Genomic DNA, 22,973 nt, shown 5'->3' on the forward strand with positions numbered 1-22,973 from the left:
GGCTGGGTCTTCCAACACGACAACGACCCGAAGCACACAGCCAGGAAAACCAAGGAGTGGCTCCGTAAGAAGCATATCAAGGTTCTAGCATGGCCCAGCCAGTCTCCAGACCTGAACCCAATCGAAAATCTTTGGAGGGAGCTCAAACTCCGTGTTTCTCAGCGACAGCCCAGAAACCTGACTGATCTAGAGAAGATCTGTGTGGAGGAGTGGGCCAAGATCCCTCCTGCAGTGTGTGCAAACCTGGTGAAAAACTACAGGAAACGTTTGACCTCTGTAATAGCAAACAAAGGCTACTGTACCAAATATTAACATTCATTTTCTCAGGTGTTCAAATACTTATTAGCAGCTGTATCACACAAATAAATTGTTAAAAAATCATGCATTGTGATTTCTGGATTTTTCTTTTTAGTTTATCTCTCTCACAGTGGACATGCACCTACGATGAAAATTTCAGACCCCTCCATGATTTCTAAGTGGGAGAAATAGCAAAATAGCAGGGTGTTCAAATACTTATTTTCTTCACTGTACTAAGTCCCCATCCAAAGTGGTTAAAATAGCTGATAATAGGGGTTAAAAACAACATGCACTAATTGGACGTTTCACCTCAGCTACCCCCCAGCAAGGCCAGATTTTGGAGTTTTTAAAGACTGCTTTAAAAATGTGCTGACAAGAAAGCAGGGTCACATTCTAAGTGGTTGTGTTGTTTTGCAGGCACTGCCATTCCTCGTACCATGATAAAAAAAAAAAAAAAACATGACTAGTTAACCTCATAAAGTATTGTCCATACCTGGTTTTGAGCTTTGCTGTCTGGCTGCAGCTCTTTCCATACTGTCTTTAACACAGTAGTAGAGTTCTCGACACTAAAACCAGAGAGGAAAGGTGATGAGTCATTTAGTACTTAACGCTAATCTAAAATGTGTAAAACAGACAAAATAAAAAGACTTTTACCTTTTTGGTATAGAACTTATTGAGTTGTGTCTCTTGGCCGTTGCGTCTCCAGAGACATAAAACCTTGGTCTTGGGGCAGTAAGTCATATTGATGAGCTTTTCGTACCACCAGCGTTCATACACTGTGCCAATGTTGCTACGCAGGACGATGCAGTCATCACATACCTGCGACATCAATGAGTGACATGTCAAACAAAACCCAATCAATCTAGAAAGGCATTGTGATGAGAACGCTGACCTCCATGAAAAAAATATCCCCAGTTGTATCAGTACCAGCATGTACAACAAAGGTTTGCTTCTTGATATGACGGCTCCCACAGGCCCTGATAGACAGCTCACGGCCGTTCTAAACGGTAAAGTCATGTAAGCGATATGCAGCAGTTCAAACGTTCACTTCCAAGAAACAAACACTGACCATTTGGGCCAATTTGTCCAGCAGCTCATTGATCTCTTGGCTGTAGGTAAGGCCAATGTGGGACTTGCCCATCAAACGCCTCACTTTCTTCCTGATGTCATTTTTGTTCACCTGCACAAACGTGAGGTTAATGGGGAGAGGGAGAATAGTGATGAGTCTGATGTAAACAAAGCGTCATACTTTCATCATTAGCATGTATGCGATCATGTTGTGCAGCAAGGTTGCCAGCAGTTTGTCCTCATCGTCCTCCAGACGCTTGCGGTCATGTTCTCCCAAGGACAGGTATCTATTGGAAAGAAGAACAGGGACAAGTGTTTTCCCAGCATTCTATCTGGAATTGGGGTATAACTCGGTATGGAATTGTCTTCTGCAAAGCCCTAATTGTGAAAGATTTTTCAAGTTAGGTGGCTGCTCTCTTGAAGGATAATATGTGTTGCAAGTACCCAAGTGTGAATGGTGAATGTGTCAACCCTGTGAATGACTGTTGATCTGTTTGTGGCATGACCTGCCTCTCACCCCAAGTCAGCTAGAATAGGCGCTCTCGTATCGGTATAGAAAATGCACAATTTGAGTATTTTAGAGGGTTTCTATCCTGTGAGATACAACTTTTCAAACCTTTCAATCATTTCTTGAGGTCCTTGGTCCAATCCCATCCCTTCACGCTCTAACATGACAGCATCTAAGAAGGCATCCTCCCAAAACTGCACCTGGTCCCAAAGCGTGGAGCGCTCTTTACCTGAAGATATGAAACATAATTCAAAATTTGCAAAACCTTCTATGCTTCTATACTTGTTGTCAGTACACATAGCCAACAGAGTATTAGTGAATGTAGCCATGTCTACACATGCACTGCAGCCATCATCCTCACTCGCAATGCACATACACACACAAGGGTTTCAACTGACACATTCACGGCCACACAGACTTGATTTATGACCACTATACAGAACGTCCAAGTTGCTACAATGTCATACATTACTTGCTTGTAGAGAGTTTACTACAGCATAATATAATGATAACAATGATAATGTATGTTATATGCTAAGAGTTCTGTGTTGTCTGTGAAGCCATGTATGCATCAGGCTGAGCATGTGTGTCTGTGTCACGTGACGTGTGGTGACACCTACGTTCGCCAATCTTCTTCTAGTGACAGAGGTTGTGACAGAGGGTAGCCTGTTTTGTTCAATAAAGCAATTGTTCATTGACCACCTTGTTGTCATTCTTATAGTGTCTGCAGATGCTACAATAATGATAATAATCATGTTAAGGCAAGCAGAGCTCTGGCGTCTGAATAGCACCGGTATTGACAAATAGCCAAATTCAGGTTCGACTTTGATTTGGCGCTCACTTATGTACTAGAGAAGCCAACCTCACTCCAAAGATTAAATTCTGAGCTACACTTGGTGAACGGCGTTTGCACCCCACACACTGGAAAAAGGGCAACAACAAGAGATTAGCCCTACTTAGGGAAAAGGTTTCCATGGCAGCATCCTCTAGTTGATCCCAAACGGAGTTCTTATCACGGCCTGGAAGATTTTCCCAGGAGGAGATAGAAGCAGGATAAAAGAGAAGCAGAGGGGGTTAGGCAAAGAGGAGAGAAGTGTTATGGCATAAGGAGCAGACCAAGCCCAGAAGATACAACAACAGGGACAGAGGAAAATCCGACTGACAGCAGTGATTATGATAGGTGGGCTCTGACCCAGACAGAACATACCAAGCAGGCCTTCACAAAGGTAGATCCTCATACTGATATCCTCCATAGGCTGAACTGGAATCCCCTTTGCCATTGCTGATGCATGTTCTTTTGCCCCTGGTTTCAGCGTGTGTGTTTTTCCCTGTGGAGGCCAAAGAACTGTCACATTACTAACTCCTTATTTCTAAAATCACAAATACTTCAACTTGCTGATGTAGTTCATCTTCAAACAGCTAAAATAATGCATAAGGCTAAAAATAAGCAATTAGCTAAAAATGTCATCCAATACTTCTCTACAAGAGAGGAGAAATATGATCTCAGGGAAGAAGTACATTTGAAACACTTCTATGCTAGGACTACGTTATGCTAGCCATAGCATTTCAGTATGTGGAATCAAACTATGGAATGGATTGAGTAAGGAAATCAAACAATGCACAACGATGAGCCAATTCAAGAAACAATACAAACAGTTGATGTTTGCTAAATACAAGGATGAAGAGTCTTGAACCAGTCATGATGTGCTATATATATCACTATATTGACACTTACTATGGTACCCATTATGGCATTGGATGCTCATATCACCTCCTACGAGGTACCAGGTACATTATTAAAAAAAAAAAACCTAAACTATATTATGGAAAGCAGGAAGTGAACAAATGTAACAGTTACTGATTGTAAAAGTCCAGATGGAGGGGTAGGATTTAATAAGCTTTGCTTCTTCCTACTCCTTTTGGACATGTGGAACTGGGAACTGATTATGGGATGCACTCAATTGTAATCTGATGCATGTTCAAATGAAATAAAACCATTACCATTACATTTGTGTTACAATAAAAAATGTACATTAAGTAAAAAAACTAACAAAAAAAAACAGGGACATCATACAAGATTGTATGAGCAAAAACATCTGAAAATAACTTCACGAGCCATAACTGGTGAACTTACAAAGACTGAGCTGGTGGCAGGGTTGGTTTCGATCTCGCTGTCAGAGAGGGTCCCTCTGGACTGGGCTAAATGTAGAGCACTTCTCCCACCCAGGCCATCTCCCGCTGTGCTGCTCAAGTCACTGTCAGCACCAAGAGTCTCTCCAGAGCTATTACTTATCTAAATATACAGAAAAATAATTGCAATAAATCATGCTTCACTGTACAGATTTCTATAAAGGAGTTGGTCATGCCCTACCACTGTGCTCGCCTCAGAGTCTTGACTGGTACTTCTCGTTAAGATGGGAGGTTCTGAACTTGTTACAGACTCTGAGTCACTCTTCTACAAAGCCAAGCAAATAAGAAAAAGTGGTCAATGAATCAAAATATCCTGCATATCAGGGGTCGTTGTGCTCGTTGGGCCCAAAGGACCACGAGTCGCCTGCAGCCTGTTCTAACAAAAGCTCAAATAGCATCACTTGCCAGTGAGCTGCATCTCATTTTTGGATTGCTATTCGTGTTTACTTATAAATATACACTTACACCTGAAGGGGAAATGACATTTTTTAACATAAATGAACTCTGACTTAGTAGAGTTGAAAGGTCAGTGTTTTCTTGTCAGTGTTCTTTGTGCACATGACCAAAATGTTTGTGAAGCTCATACAAACATGGTGGAAACAAGCGAGCGGGCGAAGCGAAAATTACTAAAACCGTACTTGAAGACAAGAAATATGGAACTGAGGTAATCCCCACTCTCTATGGTGTTATCTGATTCTTTTCTTATTAAATCATTGTTGATATTAATTGTTAGATATCATTAACACCATCAGTGTCTAATGGATGAACGGTGGATGAAGTGTATATCAAAATAGTAGTCCTTTGCATTATCCAGTCCCCAAAAAGCAGCTCACGGTTTCAGAATGGTTGGTGACCCCTGGTGCACGGCGTGTACTAACCTGAGATGCAGATGTAACACTGAGCCCACTATCAGCGCTGATCTGTGATTTCTTCTCCTCAGTATCGGTCACCGGAGGGCGCTGCTGCTTTGCTCCTTCAACTCCTGAGGGATGAACACAACTGTCAGGCTGTTATCAATATTTCAGCACCCTTACCTTGCTGGGAGTCCACCAATGCAAAGCCAACACTGCACAGCAACACTATATTCATGTATGGTAATCAAATTAGCAGAATGCAACAGTGCCCAGACCATGCAGGTCTACTGACCATTACATCTTGTAAGAAAACCTATTTTGTCTTCAATAAGCTGCTGCAAAAGTTTTACTTGAGAATTTAAATTACACCCATCACATGAAGGTCATGGCAATATTGGGATTTCATAAATGTATTTTAAGAGCAAAATAATTGTATAACAGGCATCTCTATGTGAGAAGTGTAGTGCAAAGGTTTGGCTGTATATTATAAATGTAATATTTGTAAATCTGAACAACAGCTAAAATATACATGCGGCTATCGTATATACAGCTTAGCTAATGGTCAGGATCACTCCAAGAGTGTAACAACATTCTGAAAATGATCAAGAGAAATAAAACATCTGAGCACACCTGATATTTTACTTTTTGTAAAGAAGGGATGTTGAGTAAAAGTAAATAATACTTTTTACCGAATGGGAAAAAGCACAACCTGCCAGAAGGTGTGTAAAGAGTTCTGCATTGAACCCATTTTATGTTCATACATAAACATAAAAAATGAACTAAATAGTTCCAAAATATAACTGAAAAGCCCCAAATTACAAAGACAATTCATGTGAATGGTTAATATACAGTATGTAAACCATGATTCAAGTGTAGCTCAAGTAAGTTTAGGAGGACCAGACAAAGAAGGTACAAAGGAGCAAGCCCAAAGTGCAGTCAAATATTGAAAAACAATCACAAATAAAAAGAAAACTACAAGAGCGTGTAGCAGTGTAACACTCCATCACTTAGCGCAACAATAACTCTTTGTCAGTGCTGCCAACGTGGCTCAAGTTACAACAACAACAACACAGACACAGGCAGTTAGGCATGCCGACAAACAGAAAGTGGTTTTTGTCTGACTGTCACCTTCAGCGGGCTATCGCAGTCTGGTTCTTTTGGAACATAAAATATTTCCAAAGACTTTGATAACATTTTCCCCCAAAAAATAAATAACACAATCTGGAAAACGGAAAGCATAGTTCAAGAGCAGAAAAGCGCAGCAAATGTTAATTTCTGCTGAGAAATAGTTTACAAATGCTTAAACCAGTAAACTACAGCATACAATTTCCCATGGTTCATTGCAACTGTAGACTTTACCTTTTCGCCCAAACCATCAATTTCAGTCAAATAATTCTAGACTGTAACCAAACGACTGACAAGGAATTAGTCAAGAAGACAATGACACTGCATGTGACATACTACTGTACATGTTAAACTGTGATCACAGTAATCCCTATGCATACTGATGTTTTAGGTCCCCCTCAATTGGAATGGGCGCAATGCTGTACGTCTACTGATGTAAAGCCATCATTGGCTATAAAAGGACAGAAAGGGGTGAAAGGAAAGGATCAACAGTTTAATACCCCAATCTTTTTTTTTTTTTTGGATGTGTGAAGTTTCTTACTCTGTGGTTTTTCCATAGATTTTTGCTTATCCTGGTGCTTGCTCCACAATTCTACCCAAGATGCATTGCAAGCAAGGAGAGAAAGACAGAGAGTCAGAGAGCAGGTTGAAAAGGTATGTATGGCGGATGAGCATCGAAATTAAAACTAAATAAAGAGCATTTAAAAGAAAATGGCATTAGTAGAATGTTTTGTAATGTCTGCATGTAGCTGCATGTGTAGACCAACCTCATGCGAGGCAGCCACTATGCTAACATTACAACACACTCATAGCACCCGGAGAGCCACACAAGCCTCAGAAGGTGCACAGGATCGGACTGCATGACACCCTTCATAAATTCAAGTCGTTTGGCTCTCCAGAGAATTGAGAGAGTTTGGAAAAAAGCATGAAATGCGGGTTGATAGGCTGACAAGCCACAAGGTGAAATGAGAGCAGTTGCAAAAGCTGGGATGCATATCTCACAGCATTCTGTAGAATTGAGGGTGCAGCTTTCCAATAGGAAGAGAAGGAATGCGGGGGGGAAAGAGGTGTCACATTGCTTGACTGAAAGTGTCCCTGGTATACAGACCCAGAATAAGTCTCCAAACAAATCATTTCAAATGTGAAATTTAGTGATGATATCAACCAAACATTTCCATTTACTTCTGAACTGGGACTGTTTACTGGGAGGGATGTTTCCACCTTCCATGCTGGGAGCAAAAAGGGGCTGCAATTTTATACAGCAAAAATTGTAGGAACCTGCAGTAAAGGCACAAGCGAACGCACATGTTTCTAGTGATGCCCATTTGACTGGTTTACCTCGTCCGCTACTGCAGATTTAGGTATTAGAAGGAAAAAACAAAACAAAACATGCATTCTAGGAGCTCAGAGGCTGACGATAGACCTCTATAGAGGAGGCAAACAGAGACACAGATGTTTAAGGACGGCGAGACAAACAATCTCAGCAGGATAGCAGGTTTATATTCCAAACACTTGGACAGTTTCAATAGTTGAACAAATATGTTTATATAATACATTTGATTATACTGCATATGTATTAGGGCTGCCAATCGATTCAAATATTCAATCGCGATTAATCGCATTTGTCCATAGTTATCTCATAATTAACTAATTCACCCCAAAGACGTATTGATATTTATACTTTTACGTTTCATTTGCACAAAAGGCACAAAGAGGTGATGATGCAACATTACCATATCATGACTATATTTATATTCACTGTGTGCCTCGAAAAATCAGTCAAAATCATCCAAAATGGCTCAATGGCTTAATTAGTTAATCGCACTCAATCACAAATGAAAAAAGTTTTTCTACAATACCTAGGGATGGAAATCTCTTTGTGATAAACTATTTCATACTCAACTATATCAAATTGTATATAAAAAAATAAAAATAAAACTACCAGTCCAGGTTGTACCCTGCCTCTCGCCCAAAGTCAGCTGGGATAGGCTCCAGCATACCCCCGCAACCCTAATGAGGACATTCATTGATGGTCAATTAGAAATCCCCCAGGTTTGGTACGTTTAATGTGAGTGGATTTTTGCCTACTTTGTTTGACAGTACTTGAACGCACCTTCTAACTTTGTTCCACATTGCACAGTACTACGAGAATGTCCCAACTCCACTGGATTTTTACCCTTTTTCTTTCACCTCACATTCATTTGGTTCCACTGCTAATTCTTGCTAACTCTTGATAATAACCAAAATCACACAAGTTCTTACATCAATCGCTATGGCATGGTACTGCAAAAAACAAGTAACATACTTGCAGTGGTACCAGCCATTGAAATGAACAAGAAATTAAAGAAACAAGGTTGGTGTCATATTTTTCCATGATAGTAATTGTATTAACACCTCCAAATGAACTGAAAAATGTAATAATACTAAAAGATACTACACATGAAAAGCTATTACGCGCTAATTTTGACAGCCCTTATATGTACATATTTATTTATTTTTAACATAATCTATATGTTTTTTGCATAACGATGGTGAGTAAATGTGTGGAATATTGTAACACCTGCATTGTCAGGGATAAGTGAAAGGGGTTTTCTCGAAAATGGTTGGAAAAGGGATGGGAACTGGTTCAAGGGTTGATCTCACAGTGCACATGCAAGCAGGCCGGAGTGGTGTACACACCAATCGAGGCAATAAAGTTTTCTTCATTCAGACTCCTGGTGTCAAAATGGCGCGCTCCTCTGCCCGTTGTGTGATGTGGCAGCTGCAGATGTGGAATGTTCAGAAGACCTTGAGGTTTGGTAGCCTCCATACGACCAGAGGGACTCTCTTTACTCCCTGGGCTGCCAGCACTGTCTGTGGGGCTTCGTTTGCGCTTTTCAGGGTCTAACGAGTTACCAAAATTAAAGGGGCACAGACGACATTCCACCAAAATTTTGAGGGAAAAAAAGGTTCAAATGAAAAACAGGAGAATGCATATTAGTTCAAGGAGGAGAAAACATTAGTAACTGACTTCAAGCGGATTATCATCTAGCATGCATGTTAAAGCTCAATACAAATTTGGGTGTAAAACCAAGGGATGACCAGTGGTTGCAGCACAAAGCCAAAGCTTCTTAGCAAAACAAGCTTGAAAGACAAACAGGCTTAATCCAATAAATAACAACAAAACATTCTGTTCACCTGCCAGGTGGTGGATGTGAAACTTACCTTTGGTCTGATAATGCGTGCGCGCTATCTCCAATACGCTGAAGACACTCGCCATTCCTCCGAGGCCCGCATTTGTGTAGGAATGCTCTAAACTGGACACAGTACACTTCAAGATGTCCAGCATGCCCTTGTACACCTTCCTGCTCACCTCCTGAAAAGATATATTTTTTAAAACACGCTCATGCCGATTCTGCTGTTGAAATACGTATAGCTACTTAATTTCATGTTGACAATATTACAATGTTGGCAGAAATAGTTTCACAGTCAAAATAAGGCAATATTAATTATAGTTATATAAAGTTTGGGAACATGTCTATAATAAATATGCTGCGAGTTAAAAAAACAACTCACCACATCACGTATGATCTCCTGTCTGGAATCTTCCTCTGACTGGGTGGCTCTATTCAGTTTACTCAGAACAAAGACGCGAAGCTGCTCATTCTCCAGCAGGCGGCGCACTTTTTTCATGTTGAGCCAACCAACTCCTTGTCCATCCAGAACACTCTGTACAACCTCCTTTAAGAACTGCTGGTTTTCACTGTCGAGATAAGACAAGCTCAGATGTAAAAGATCATTTCACGGGTTCATGAATGTATGCAACATTCAATCTTGGACACTGTGCTGATATTTCATGCTTACAACACAATACCTTGTGTTGTTGCCACCCTGAGGAGATGGCGACTCTCTCTTCACTGTTGGGCTGTGCTTGATGACAGACGACTTCTGATCCACAAGTGCTCGGGGTGCACGTGCACCTATGAAGGAAGCAACATGTCAAAAGCACCACAAAGGAAGATCGTCTGACAAAATTCCAAACTACAACATTGGCTACAACAGCATTCTGAAGAACACTAAATAAGGGACTTGTTCACTTGGCCCAATGCACCAGGTAATGTTTCTAAAAATTGTTTGTTTTTCCCACATTTGCACCTGTAAAAAGAGGATGTCACACCAAGAATGACCCGCTCATGTTAACTTTGGACCATATAATTAGTAGACAAGAACAGTATTATCACAGGAGAGTTGAAGGGCAAAACAAACAAGGATATACACACGGAAGATTGTGCTCTGGGTGGTGGCATGGCCTAATATAGATAAAAGAGACCAGGACTATTCTTTGCAGAAATCAGCTATTCCATGCACAAAAAAGGAGTGATAAATCAAATAAGTTTGAAAACAAAAGAGCACAAGCTGACTCATCTGACTTACCACAGTGTCATTGGTCATACTGTGGGGGTTGTGTCAATCATGCTTTTAGTACAAACCACTGCAGTGTTAATGAGGCGGCCAACCAACAAGTGAATCCGAGCTCAAGCAATATTTGTACAATCAGATACATCAGATAACGCAATGTGTATATGTGAGATCACAAGATGTCTTGTAGAATTTACCCAATGCTTCAGTTTGCAAATGTTTATCATGAATTCTAAATGAGTCAAAGAGAAAAACAAAGTACACCACCACCAGTTGAACCATATTCAAAAGCAAAAAATAGGGCTATGAAAAACTTTCCAAAAATTTATTAATCAATTTTTTTTTCTTGAAATAAAGCTGCAGAAACGCTGCAATTTGGCAATGGATAACATGATAGATAACACTTCCTCCTCACTGGCCAGAGCGATTTGGCTCCACTGCCTTGGTTCTACCCGCTAACATCTGATGCCACCAGCAGGGCTCCCTGTCTATCATTCATCAGCTCACGGAGAAGCGATCGCATTGATTTATTGGCTTTTATTTTGACTTTTCTTTATTACGTGCATAAATGCACTGTGGAGTGAGCAAGTATGCCATATTTTTTATACCTTGATGGATTTTTAGTCTTTCTATTCTATTAAAAAAAGTCAACTGTCCTTCCATAAAGAACAGCAGACCAACCACATTTAAGTTTCTTTAAAGCAGGACAAGACAATGATGAGTCTAATACTATGTGTCTGTGTGTGCCTGTGTGTGCCTGTGTATGTGTAAAAGTCACCCCAGAGAGTGATAATCTCAATTCTAAGCAAGAAAATCATAATTCATATGTTTTTGCAGAATCCTGCAGCCCTAATGTCCATTCATTCAAATTTGTGACCCAAAAAATAGTCCTGCGGGTATGCCATTATGCTACATTTATATTAGTTTTTAAATGACTGCCCAATTAAACAGACTTTCCAGACCAACTATGGCAACTCCTAGGACTGTACATTAGGCAAGAAAAATGAAATGTTGACCTTAAGCTTGGATTAACCAAGCTTTTGTTTACTGAAGATTTAAAAAAAAAAAAAAACTGCTTTCAACTGTTTGTGCAGATACAATAGTAGCCACATCGGTGTTATGCAACAAATACAGTAGAAACTACGCCCAACCCCACCTGATGCGTGCCGACGCGGTGTGTTTGGTGCAGGTTCCCTATGTTCATGTTACTTAATGTCTTTTTATAATCCTTCCCACACTTTTAAGATGCTTGTGATAGATAATTACAATACACATAATGTGAAGTGCCGCACGGTGGGGTGGACGAGTGGTTAGCATGTTGGCCACCCAGTCAGGAGATTGGGAAGATCTGGGTTCGAGCTTGCATGTTCTCCTGGAGGAAAATGTTCATTCCAAAAACATGCTAGGTTAATTGGCCACTCCAAATTGTCCATAGGTATGGGTGAGAGTGTGAATGGTTGTTTGTCTATATGTGCCCTGTGATTGGCTGGCCACCAGTCCAGGGTGTCCAAAGACAGCGACCTGCGACCCTAACGAGGATAAGCGGCATAGAAAATGGATGGTTGGATAATGTGAAGTGAAAAAGGGGGTGACAGAGTATATCATTTAAGACACACACAGGGACTTGAATGAGCAAAAACAAAAGAGAAAAGAATTTTGGGAGATGTAGTTGACTGGCTTGGAGAAGCATGCAGCTCACTCGGGGAAAGGGCAGACAGAACCCACCTTCTACACTCCCCGGGCGGGCCTCTGTTATTATCTCCATTAGAGAATTTAGCCCAAATACTGCACACAAAACCCAGAATTAGTGCCGCCAAGAAGTGCACAGAGATAGGGATACTGGCTAAACCAGTCTAAACAACCCATAAAATAACATACTGTACATACATGACATGCATACCACATCAAACACGGGGAAAAAAAAAGCACAACTGTATACACGTAATGATACAAATCATGTTGTATCAACTCCAGTGTTCCGCCTACCATGATAGAAGATGAAAGACATGTCAATATTGTATATATTTCTTTCAATTGAATTTGTGAAATGTAACTGTTGACGAGTGATTGCAGTCGACTATGCTGCATGCATGCATGTCTACGGCTGGATGACCAATCCGTATTTGTTGCTAAAATCCCGTCTTTTGTGTTCTAGGTTCTCAAAGTGAGGTACACGTATACCCAGGGTTACACCAAATTGTAATAGGAGGTACATAAATTTAGAATTTAAAACAATTACTGCCTAATACTCATAATTACAAGTGTGCATGAATGCCTCACGGCACAAGGCGAACAGAGCAGAAAGGAACCACAGCATCAAGTTGTTCTTTGGTCTGTGTGCATCATATGAATATATAAGAAAGTTTGATAATTATTTTGTGCACTAAGAGTGTTTAATCTCTAAGATTTAATTTGTATTGGTCTTCCATTCCCACAGGGACACGAGGTAGCAGTGAACACCTGTCACTGTGAGTGGGAATTTCCCTGAAAATGAGGCTGTCATGTTACAGCCTCATTCCAAACTGAATTAAATTAATCTCTTACCTCAAAATTCTACACAAAATACTCCATTATGACAATGTGAAAAGTTTTTTTTTTACTTTTTTTGACTTTATTAAAAATAGAAAACAAAAAAATCACATTTACATAAGTATTCACAGCCTTTGCCATGAAGCTCAAAACCAAGGCCCCGATGGTCACTCTGTCAGAGCTCCAGCATTCCTCTGTGGAGAGAGGAGAGCCTTCCAGAAGGACAACCATCTCTGCAGCAATCCACCAATCAGGCCTGTATGGTAGAGTGGCCAGACGAAAGCATTCAGACCAGAGAATTTTGTTTCTCATGGTCTGAGAGTCATTCAGGTGCTTTTTGGCAAATTCCAGACGGGCTGCCATGTTCCTTTTACTAAGGAGTGGTCACCTCCCTGACTAAGGCCCTTCTTCCCCGATCGCTCAGTTTAGAAGGCCGGCCAGCTCTAGGAAGAGTCCTGGTGGTTCCAAACGTCTTCCATTTACGAATAATGGAGGCCACTGTGCTCATTGGGACCTTCAAAGCAGCAGAAATGTTTCTGTATCCTTCCCCAGATTTGTGCCTCAAGACAATCCTGTCTCGCAGGTCTACAGACAGTTCTTTTGACTTCATGCTTGGTGTTTGTGCTCTGACATGCACAGTCAACTGTGGGACCTTATATAGACAGTTATTATATTTCCAAATCATGTCCAATCAACTGAATTTACTGCAGGTGGACTCCAATTAAGCTGTAGAAAGATCTCAAGGATGATCAGTGGAAAAAAGATGCATGGCATAATGGCAATTAATGAATTAATTAATTCATGGCAAAGGCTGTGAATACTTATGTAAATGTGATTTTTTTGCTTTCTATTTTTAATAAATTCAAAAAAAGTAAAAAAAAAAACATTGTCATAATGGAGTATTTTGTGTAGAATTTTGAGGTAAGAGATGAATTTAATTCAGTTTGGAATGAGGCTGTAACATGACAAAATGTAGAAAAAGTGAAGCGCTGTGAATACTTTCCGGATGCACTGTATTTTTGTACTTCGGATACTGCTTTATCATGATTGTTAAATTTCCCCCTTCAATATGGTATTAAAGTTGCCGAATGAAACCACAGCCATCTTGAGGGGCTAAAAAAACTGAAGCTCAAATTCAACCCATGCAAATTGGAAGGATGACAACATCAGACTGGAATGAGAGATAATGTATGCAGGGTGATTATCTTTTTATCAGTGCTCATGTGAAACATTAGCAAAACGTGACCACCACGCCGGTGGGACATTGATGTGAGCCGCTTCACAGACACTGTTTGAAATCATTTTCTGATGACGAGAAGAACGTTTGCCAACAGTAAGTCTTGGTAAGCACGGCAAAGTACACCTTTCGGTTATGTTTGGTTGGATATATGTGACCTCACCGTTGAGACACATATTTACATATGAAGGAGTCGCACTTAATAATGTGAATTGTACCGCTCACATTGACATGAAAAAGAAATCACATAGGGGTCACATAATAATCAAACAAAAAAAGCCAAATTGACCTGCAGTGTGAACGTAGCCTACACCACCCACCACACTTGGAAGATGACTCTGCTAGTCAAGGTACAAATATAAAAAGTTGTGTTACCTTGGAGGTCATCTTCATCAATAAAACTCCTATCAGTCACACAAAAAGGTATGGCCAAGGAATAGACAGGAAGGTGTGGATATACAGCACACCACAGTGTCTTCTATCTTAGTCGGAAATAATAGGCAAACTAAGATAGGTACAGGCCACATCAAATCACAGAAAGAAAGCCTACTCAGGAGCTAATACAGACTAACACTGCAAACATGACATACCCGGGCTGTCAGGTGCATCTGGATAACAAAGATAACACACATCGTAATCAAAGGAATCAAACAACATTTCTATGGCAGCTATTCCCTCGGATTGGAGCTATTGAGTGTCATGCTACACCCGTTTTATTACTCTCAATTGAAGATCTATCGTACTGATATTCTTTTAATCATCCTCTTAGGGAAAAAATGTAAAATTTGGTAAGGTTGGCCAATATTTGACCGGTCAAGACTCCCATTTTCCCAGTAACTGTACTGTATACAGTAGCTACTTGTATTTCCACTTTCATCCCAAAACAAGAGAAAATCAGCGGTGATGACATATACAGTAAAATATAATGATGAGTACAAATATAAACACTGTGCATTAACAGTATTGGCCTTGCAAAACCACAACAAATTGAATGCAAAGACTCGTTTTGACAGGATGCATCCATTTACAGACTTGAGAGAAAAATGTTTCAAATCCTCAATGCTCTCCTTTGAAATAGTGCCATGTTTGTTCAAGCAATCGGAGGGAAGAAAAAAAAAGTCAGGCTAGAAAAACAGAATATCTACAGACCTGCTTGGTCCGTCTCCTCCTCAATATCAAAACTCAAATAGTCTTTTATGAAAAAAAAAATATCAAGGAATAAAAAGCAGAACAGAAAAAAAAACAGTCAGTGAAATGACAATCAAAAACTACACTAGCATACTCAACTTTACTTGGTAATTGATGAGTATGCAATGTTTTAGCATGTACTGTGTATGTCCTGGAGTTACATCCACATTAATACCTGTTAAGATTGAATCATATTTGGTGCATTCATCTAAAGCAATGACAGGCTATAAATACGGTGGTGGATCAGAAGATCAACTAATATATTGTCAATAGGAAACACGTGTATTAATGATGGCAGATGATAACTGGCAGTGCCGTCATACCTTTGAGGCTGGGGAAAGGTGTTGACTTTTCTCTTGCAGCTTTGTTGGGTAGAGCAAGATGGGACAGACTAAAGCTGGTGCCATGATTCTTGTAAAGATTACCTGTATGGAATATATGAAGATATTATCAAAGAGTGGTTGCAATTCAAAGAGGTATCACTTGAGCTACGAAGAAAACCTCATATAAAATATGCACAAATATGCCTCTCATATATACATTTCTAGAATGAAATCCCCCACACAGGATACATTCTTTTTGTAACTTTAGCAAAATGGAAAAAATAAAAATAAAAATAATCTTACTAGCAAAGGACATGAGTCCTCCAAATCCATCATTGCTGCTGTTGGAAATGGTTGAGTTTGGTGAGCTGTTATGGGAATCCCCCTCGCCATCAGACTCCCCAGGGAGCCTCAGACTACTGGGACGTGAAGGACGCTGAGCCCTTTAATAAAATCATAATATGTTATTAGTTGTGCCTCAAAGAAGCACAGAAATGTGCATCCAATATGTGAAACATGTTCCAAAATGTCCAACAAATCATAAGATTACACCACCAATGATTCAAGACCACCATGAATGAAGAACTAGTGTGACATGCTGGGTGTTGCCATTGCATGGTTGGTCATAGAGCCCATTTGAATGAAGAGAAAGAATTCATTCAAGTGATGAACAAGTTTAACACACTTGTTGCCATTGAGGTTCTGGTTGAATCGAGGGGTGTATGACTCCACTTGTTCTTCTGCATCAGGATCATCTTCAGAGGGGAAGCCATACTGAGGCTCAAAATAGGGGTTGTCATACTCTCTTTTTCTTATTGCCGGATCCGCCAAGCAAGCGTCAGCTGTCGATCTGAGAAGTGGCTGGCCGCCAACTCCTGGGACAGGCTGCTGTGGGGCGGAAACGGCTGATGCCTCGCTATCAGGCGCTTCCCCGTGGTCCTGGAAAGAAAGAAAAAAAGAATATATAAAGAAGATGTATCATGTTTCTATGTGATTGTACTTCTATCACACCAGTCACCACGTTAAAAGAGAACTTTGGACATGGATGTAACCTAACATTTGAGTTCCGAACAGGCAGCTCAGTATTTGTAATGGATGATTAAAAATTCTGATTGGACGTATTACATAAATATAAAATGACCTTTAAAAACAATTAACATTATTTTTTTAATTAAACAGCGACATGTATCAATATATCAATTGATGACACACATGGTTGACTCCCTGGATGATTGTGCTCGGACTGGAGCTTGCAGTTGTGCTGGAGCTTGAGCGATGGGGTTGTCCATCTGATTGTTCTGCAGGACCTTCCCCGCTAGATGAACTCCCCGGGCCATGTCCTTCTCTGAAGTCCTGGAAATCTTGAAACTCCACCTCACTTGCATCTCCCAGAGCAGCATGTGTATGTGGTTCAAGGCCTAAGTCATCACGTTTAGACAATACAAGCAAGAACAAATGGTTGTTTGTTAATATAAAATCAATGAAGAATACAGGACATCAGCAGATCAAGTGCAAGATTCTTTGTGAAATGTAGTGGAAAATAATAGGAACATACTTGGTGTGTCACCCTGAATATCTCCTTGAATCATCTCACTTACAAGGTCTCCAAGTGAGGAATAGGATGAGCTTGAGTCATCATATGCCTCGCTGTCACTACCACTGAGACAAAAATGCGTTATTACTTATGAAACAAACAAACAGCTCAACCATCTCAATGAATACCCAAAATGTGCTTGTTCTTCCTTACCTGTCTGTAGGGTCAGAGTCATTGCTCTCATCCTCAAATGGACTTGCCATGGCCTCAACCAGCTGGGAGCTCCCATCAAACACTCTGTAAACGACTGGCTGAAGCTGGTGAGCATACCACTTGGGTTTGTCACCAATTAAAGATGGGTCAAACACATCTGAAACCACAGTGTGCAAGTTGTCCTTAGTACTCATTTATTAGCAAGCAAACCATTTGGAATGAACATCTTACTGTTATGTATCCTCTGAAACGCAAGGTTAGTCGGATTGAGAGCCCACTCTCCATAGAACTCCACAGCTTGGGTGTGGGAAAGCTTATCTGCAAAAGCGGAGCGCCTCGGTCGAGATGCAAGAAAAGATGATGACTGAAAAGCCACTACAGGGCGTGGAAAGAGGCGCAAAGTCCTTGTGTGCATTTGAAAACCATGGAGAACATTTTGGGAGTTGAAAAACCGGACCATCGCCACCCTGTCAAACAAAAGAAATGGCATGAGCTCGATTGTCCCAAACTCAGTATGAATTCATTAAGTATGAATTCAATTTTTCCCCCCAAACTATAGAAAAGACTTGCCTTGTGGCTACATCCACAGAATCAACATCATTGCCATAAATGAGGGGGTTGAACTCTGTGGATGATGGTGAAGCTTTATCACGCCCAGGAGGAAGCAGAGGCATTTCCTGCCCTTCCTGGAACTTCTCCAGGTTTAAAATGGGCTGGGTGTTCAAACTCATGCTCGCCAAAGCCTGGAACGGGTGACAGAGATGTAAACTGAGTGAGCAAGCAGGAATAAAAAAAAAAAACACCAACAACACTTCAATAACACACTTCCGAGACAGGCATCAACAAATTGTAGTATTTGTCTGAATCCCCGTTTTAAAGGGTGTCTGTCCTCATTTTCAGGGCATCACCTTAAAAGTATGGCTGTCTCATAAAAGAAAACAAAAAATGATAGACAAACTGTTTGATTTTGTGAGTTACAAAAACAACAAATGATATGTGAATTATCTAATCATTTAGTCTCCTGACTGAATTCCAATGTATGAGAATTATTGACTGAAGCTTGGCCTTGTAGTACATGTTGATGCCTGTCGGATGTGTGTCATTGCTGAGGAGAGGCAGGAGGAGGAAAAGGGGAAGGGCAAAGTTACTGTCTTGCTTTTAGGGAACTGCTGCAGACTTCCCAGTGTTTAGCTAAGCATAATGGAACATTTAGTTGCTGGGACTGGTGGAATGTCTTTGTTAAAAGGATTAGCTTAACCGTATTTGCTGCTGGTTACCAGGGCTCACTGATGCAAAAGGCAATGCACACATATTGAGTCATGCTCAAGCCAGACCTCAGAAGTGTGTCATTAAGTGGTGCATAAAATATTCTGAAGCACTCATATGCATTTCATTATATTCTTGAGCATGACAAGTGGTAGTGGTAGTCACAAGCAAAGTAATATGAAAGAGGATGTCCGTGCAGGGGCATGACATATTCCACAGGAGCGTAAATGAGTAACCTTATTTTCACAGGAGAAGATCTGCTTTTGGGTGATCACAGTCAATCTAAGCAGACACTAAGAAGGGAATACAAAAATATGCAGGGAAATTTACATGAAGGGCCAAGGTGGCAAGTGTCACTGGAATGGAACGACAGAATGACAAAATCATGGCCCGTTCTATTTGTTTTGCCATATGTCCACAGTAAACGACAAGTGTGACAAGCATGAATTGAATATATACACATACATACATATACTGTGTGCATATATATATATATATATATATATATATATATATATATATATATATATATATACGTATATAATATATATATATATTGTTTGACAGTCAAAGGGTTGTGAGAGGAAGAGGTCCAAAAGACTTATGTTTTATGATGAAAAAGAAAATAAGGAAAACAGACAAAGCACTACTATTGTACACTGCAAAAAACCCAGCCACTAATACAGTAAACCTCAGATATATCGGACTCGGATATATCGGAAATTCGCTCACAACGGACAGATAAAAAAGAACCAATTTTTCTGCAATGTATTTCCAATAATAATTCATTGCATATATCTTTTTTATAACGGATTTCACCTATTTTGGACAAAATCTCCAGTCCCGTTCCAATTTCCCTCGCATATATCGGATGGCCGCATCGTGGCCTTTGATCCATCTTTGATCCATGTTCACAGCCAAAGCTGAAGATTATAACATCTTTGTATGAATTACAGACATGTACAATGAAATTAAAAAAAATTCTCAAATCTGTAGAAATGCCTTCTTGTTGCTATTAGCGAGGTTTAGAAACCAAACGATAAACGTAAGTGCAAACGATAATGACGTCAAATGCTATTGAAATGTATGGGAACTTGCCGACTTGTCAATAGCCTGTGACGTCATTATCGTTTGCGTTTACGTTTATCGTTTGGTTTCTAAACCTCGCTAATAGCAACAAGAAGGCATTTTTTTTTTATTTCATGCTCATGTACATGTCTGTAATTCATACAAAGATGTTATAATCTTGAACATGGATCAAAGAAGGTTCCCCCATAGCATTGCGCGTCCGTGTAATGAATGTGGCGGACATTTTCCGGTATACGCATATAATGGATTTCGCTTATATCGGACAAAACCAGTGGGAACAATTGAATCCGATATATCTGAGGTTTACTGTATTAATACAGTTGTGGTCAAAGATGTAAGTTGTGCAATTGTTCTCCCTTAAATTAAAAACAAAAATATTGCAATTATGTATATGCCCACAGTGAGGTTATGGAAACTTATGACCACAACTGTAACTATGTATAGTGTCCAAGCATGCCAACTAATTCAACTGGACCAACATTTACAATGGGGCAAAAATGGTACAGCAGCAGATCTTTCCAAAAAACTAGGCGAGCGCTAGCATACTTTCAACTGCTACTGCAATAGCACAATCTAAAAAATATGAAAAGGCTGATATAAAAGCAACACAAAGTTTCTATGTAAAGTAAAAAAAAACTGCAGTCTACAGTGCAAGTATTTGTCTTTCACATCAATAGCTACTTCTGCTTTATGTCTGAATCTTCTAAAAAATCATTTAAAACATTTAACATAACATAGTACACACAGCTAGGGGACCAGAGTTAGATTCCACCCTCGGCCATCTCTGTGTGGAGTTTGCATGTTCTCCCCGTGCATGCTTGGGTTTTCTCCGGGTACTCCGGTTTCCTCCCACATTCCAAAAACATGCTAGGTTAATTGGCCACTCCAAATTGTCCATAGGTATGAATGTGAGTGTGAATGGTTGTTTGTCTATATGTGCCCTGTGATTGGCTGGCCACCAGTCCAGGGTGGACCCCGCCTCTCGCCGGAAGACAGCTGGGATAGGCTCCAGCACCCTTGCGACCCTCGAGAGGAAAAGTGGTAGAAAATGAATGAATGAACATAACATAACCATAATCAGTACTAGTTTCTTCTGTTATGCGTATATGCATTTTTTTTTTTTTTTTTTTTTGCAGCTTGCCAAAAATGAATTTGGACCGCCACAAATACATTTGGTGTTACCCGTTTTTCCTTGCTCAAAAACACACTGTAATGGGACTGTCTGTGAATGTAGTTTGTCATTATAAGCCCGTACAGGAGGTGGCATTGTAAGGCTGACAGACTGGACAATTCTAGGATGTGTTTCAAAATGAATCCAGACCTGCCAACATAGAAGAAATTTTATGAGTACCACCACTCCACCAACATAAAAAATATATAAAAACAATATAAGGGGGCAGGGAACAGATGCATATAGTTTTTATGTTGGAAAAATGTGATGGTACCTTTTCCTAAATTTTTGTTTTCCATTTTTTCAGTTTTGTTGAATTTCATTTCTACAATGTGCAATGGGCCAAGAAAAAATGAGCCATGAGCTGCAAGTGGCCCTCACACTTTGGACAACCCTGCTTTTGTAGAAACAGATCTTTTTAGTTTGAAACAGGGAGAACATGCAAAATCCACACAGAGATGCCCAAAGTAGAAACGCTGATCTCTTGTCAGTGAGGCAGATATGCTCTGCAATACTCCTGCATGCTGCACAGAGAATTACTTCTGCAGGCACATTTCACGACCAACATTGAGTCTGTGTATTGTCAGAAACTGAGTAACATAACTGCTTCAGGAGGGAAAACATTTGGACTCCCTTTGAAAAGTGAAACTCGGGAACAATGTCTGAGAAATGAAAGTGAAAGCTACACTCAACCAGAAGCCAATCCACTGCAAGGCAAGGCCTCTTTAGTACTACACAGTGGTAGCAGCAGCTCGACACTCCAACCAGGCTGAGGTGAGTTTTTGCAGGGTTTTGAGGGTATCAATTATTTGGACTTTTTTTTTAAGAACCTGTCAAGTTGGTTGCTGGCAGTCACGAAGTTCCAAGGAGTACTTTACATCATTGAAGTGGAAACAGAAGCTGCTCGCATAGCACGCAACAACCGCACTGAGAGTCATGAGGAGAACATATACTGGGGGTACAAGTTTGAGCAGTACATATGCTCAAGTAAGATGGGCTATTTGAGCGCTTTGTACTCTGGTTCTGTTCTGTATCATTGAACATAATATTTGTCCCTCAAGACAAAATTGATGGTTCGCCGGATTCAAGTCGTGTCATCAACTCTAACGAGGCCTTCTTCACCATGGTCCAAACCAGCCTTGAAGATCATAGACTGCTGGGAAAAAGCAAATCCTCCAGCCTTCTATATTGAGCTGATATAATAATAATAATAATAATAATAATAATAATAATAATAATAATAATAATAATAATAATAATAATAATAATAATAATAATAATAATAATAAATTAACTAACAAGTCCCTGAGAAAAATACATTATCGTAAATGGCGGAAATGGTGAAAGGTGTGTCCATCTTACAGCAGAGTTGTTTTATCCACCAGCCACACCAGTAACCGCTGGGATTTCATTGTTGGCGCACAGCGGCAGCGACGACGGATAAAGCGACCGCGAAGCGCGGCGTTAAAACTGATACGCGTCACGGTGTTGTTTTCAAGTGCTGCTTAGCCACATAATCCTGTCATGTGAAAAAGTACAAGATATATAAAACAACAATTAAGTAATAAAAACCTCCTATATTCTGTTTGCATTACCAATAATAGCCAGTAAAACAATAATTGGAGAAAACTAAGTGTCAAGTTGTTTGAGAATGTTCTGTTTTTTTTAACTCACTCTAAATATGAAGATGTCCCCCTTGAGTTACTTTCCTATAGTTGTTTAACTGAAGGATGGTGTGGACATTTGTGTGCTTATAATGCAGAAGCAGCAATGCACAATGTGTGTTTCCAGACCCACATTCTGACGATACATGTTAGAGGGATCCAAAATTGCTCCCGGACTACACAGCTTTACAAAATGGCTTTGCTTAGACAGCAGTGTCCTAAGAACTGATTTTACCTTCAAGAGCTACAGCATGCAAACAGAACAGAAAAACAGAGCAGAAAACATTGGTTTTTGTTAGTGCACAACAAAAATTAATTT

At 40.1% G+C, this 22,973-nt stretch overlaps 1 protein-coding gene across 30 annotated transcripts in view; it reads right to left on the reverse strand.

Moving 5' to 3' along the window:
• madd (MAP-kinase activating death domain) overlaps nucleotides 1-22,973 on the reverse strand; it is a 50,073-nt gene that overhangs the window by 14,392 nt on the left and 12,708 nt on the right. For 4 of the 30 annotated variants that reach the window (XM_078794641.1, XM_078794651.1, XM_078794652.1 and 1 more), the window contains exons 8-34: nucleotides 18,035-18,207; nucleotides 17,696-17,931; nucleotides 17,465-17,621; nucleotides 17,273-17,376; nucleotides 16,930-17,135; nucleotides 16,403-16,656; nucleotides 16,021-16,160; nucleotides 15,718-15,819; nucleotides 15,356-15,397; nucleotides 14,797-14,814; nucleotides 12,166-12,225; nucleotides 9,896-10,001; nucleotides 9,598-9,784; nucleotides 9,247-9,397; nucleotides 8,722-8,925; nucleotides 6,584-6,634; nucleotides 4,942-5,045; nucleotides 4,245-4,328; nucleotides 4,008-4,166; nucleotides 3,081-3,201; nucleotides 2,830-2,892; nucleotides 1,982-2,102; nucleotides 1,547-1,652; nucleotides 1,367-1,477; nucleotides 1,190-1,297; nucleotides 952-1,116; nucleotides 791-863 (exon numbers count right to left, since the gene is read on the reverse strand). In XM_078794641.1, the coding sequence (XP_078650767.1) occupies nucleotides 791-863; nucleotides 952-1,116; nucleotides 1,190-1,297; nucleotides 1,367-1,477; nucleotides 1,547-1,652; nucleotides 1,982-2,102; nucleotides 2,830-2,892; nucleotides 3,081-3,201; nucleotides 4,008-4,166; nucleotides 4,245-4,328; nucleotides 4,942-5,045; nucleotides 6,584-6,634; nucleotides 8,722-8,925; nucleotides 9,247-9,397; nucleotides 9,598-9,784; nucleotides 9,896-10,001; nucleotides 12,166-12,225; nucleotides 14,797-14,814; nucleotides 15,356-15,397; nucleotides 15,718-15,819; nucleotides 16,021-16,160; nucleotides 16,403-16,656; nucleotides 16,930-17,135; nucleotides 17,273-17,376; nucleotides 17,465-17,621; nucleotides 17,696-17,931; nucleotides 18,035-18,207 (3,406 nt within the window). The remainder of the gene's footprint in view (nucleotides 1-790; nucleotides 864-951; nucleotides 1,117-1,189; nucleotides 1,298-1,366; nucleotides 1,478-1,546; nucleotides 1,653-1,981; nucleotides 2,103-2,829; nucleotides 2,893-3,080; nucleotides 3,202-4,007; nucleotides 4,167-4,244; nucleotides 4,329-4,941; nucleotides 5,046-6,583; nucleotides 6,635-8,721; nucleotides 8,926-9,246; nucleotides 9,398-9,597; nucleotides 9,785-9,895; nucleotides 10,002-12,165; nucleotides 12,226-14,796; nucleotides 14,815-15,355; nucleotides 15,398-15,717; nucleotides 15,820-16,020; nucleotides 16,161-16,402; nucleotides 16,657-16,929; nucleotides 17,136-17,272; nucleotides 17,377-17,464; nucleotides 17,622-17,695; nucleotides 17,932-18,034; nucleotides 18,208-22,973) is intronic. The other 26 variants (XM_078794658.1, XM_078794655.1, XM_078794645.1 and 23 more) reach the window with 18 other exon arrangements.

The sequence above is a fragment of the Doryrhamphus excisus genome, linkage group LG11 (assembly GCF_037039965.1).
Source record: "Doryrhamphus excisus strain RoL-2023G ecotype Guam linkage group LG11, RoL_Dexc_Guam_v1.1, whole genome shotgun sequence".
Classification (NCBI taxonomy): Eukaryota; Metazoa; Chordata; class Actinopteri; order Syngnathiformes; family Syngnathidae; genus Doryrhamphus; species Doryrhamphus excisus.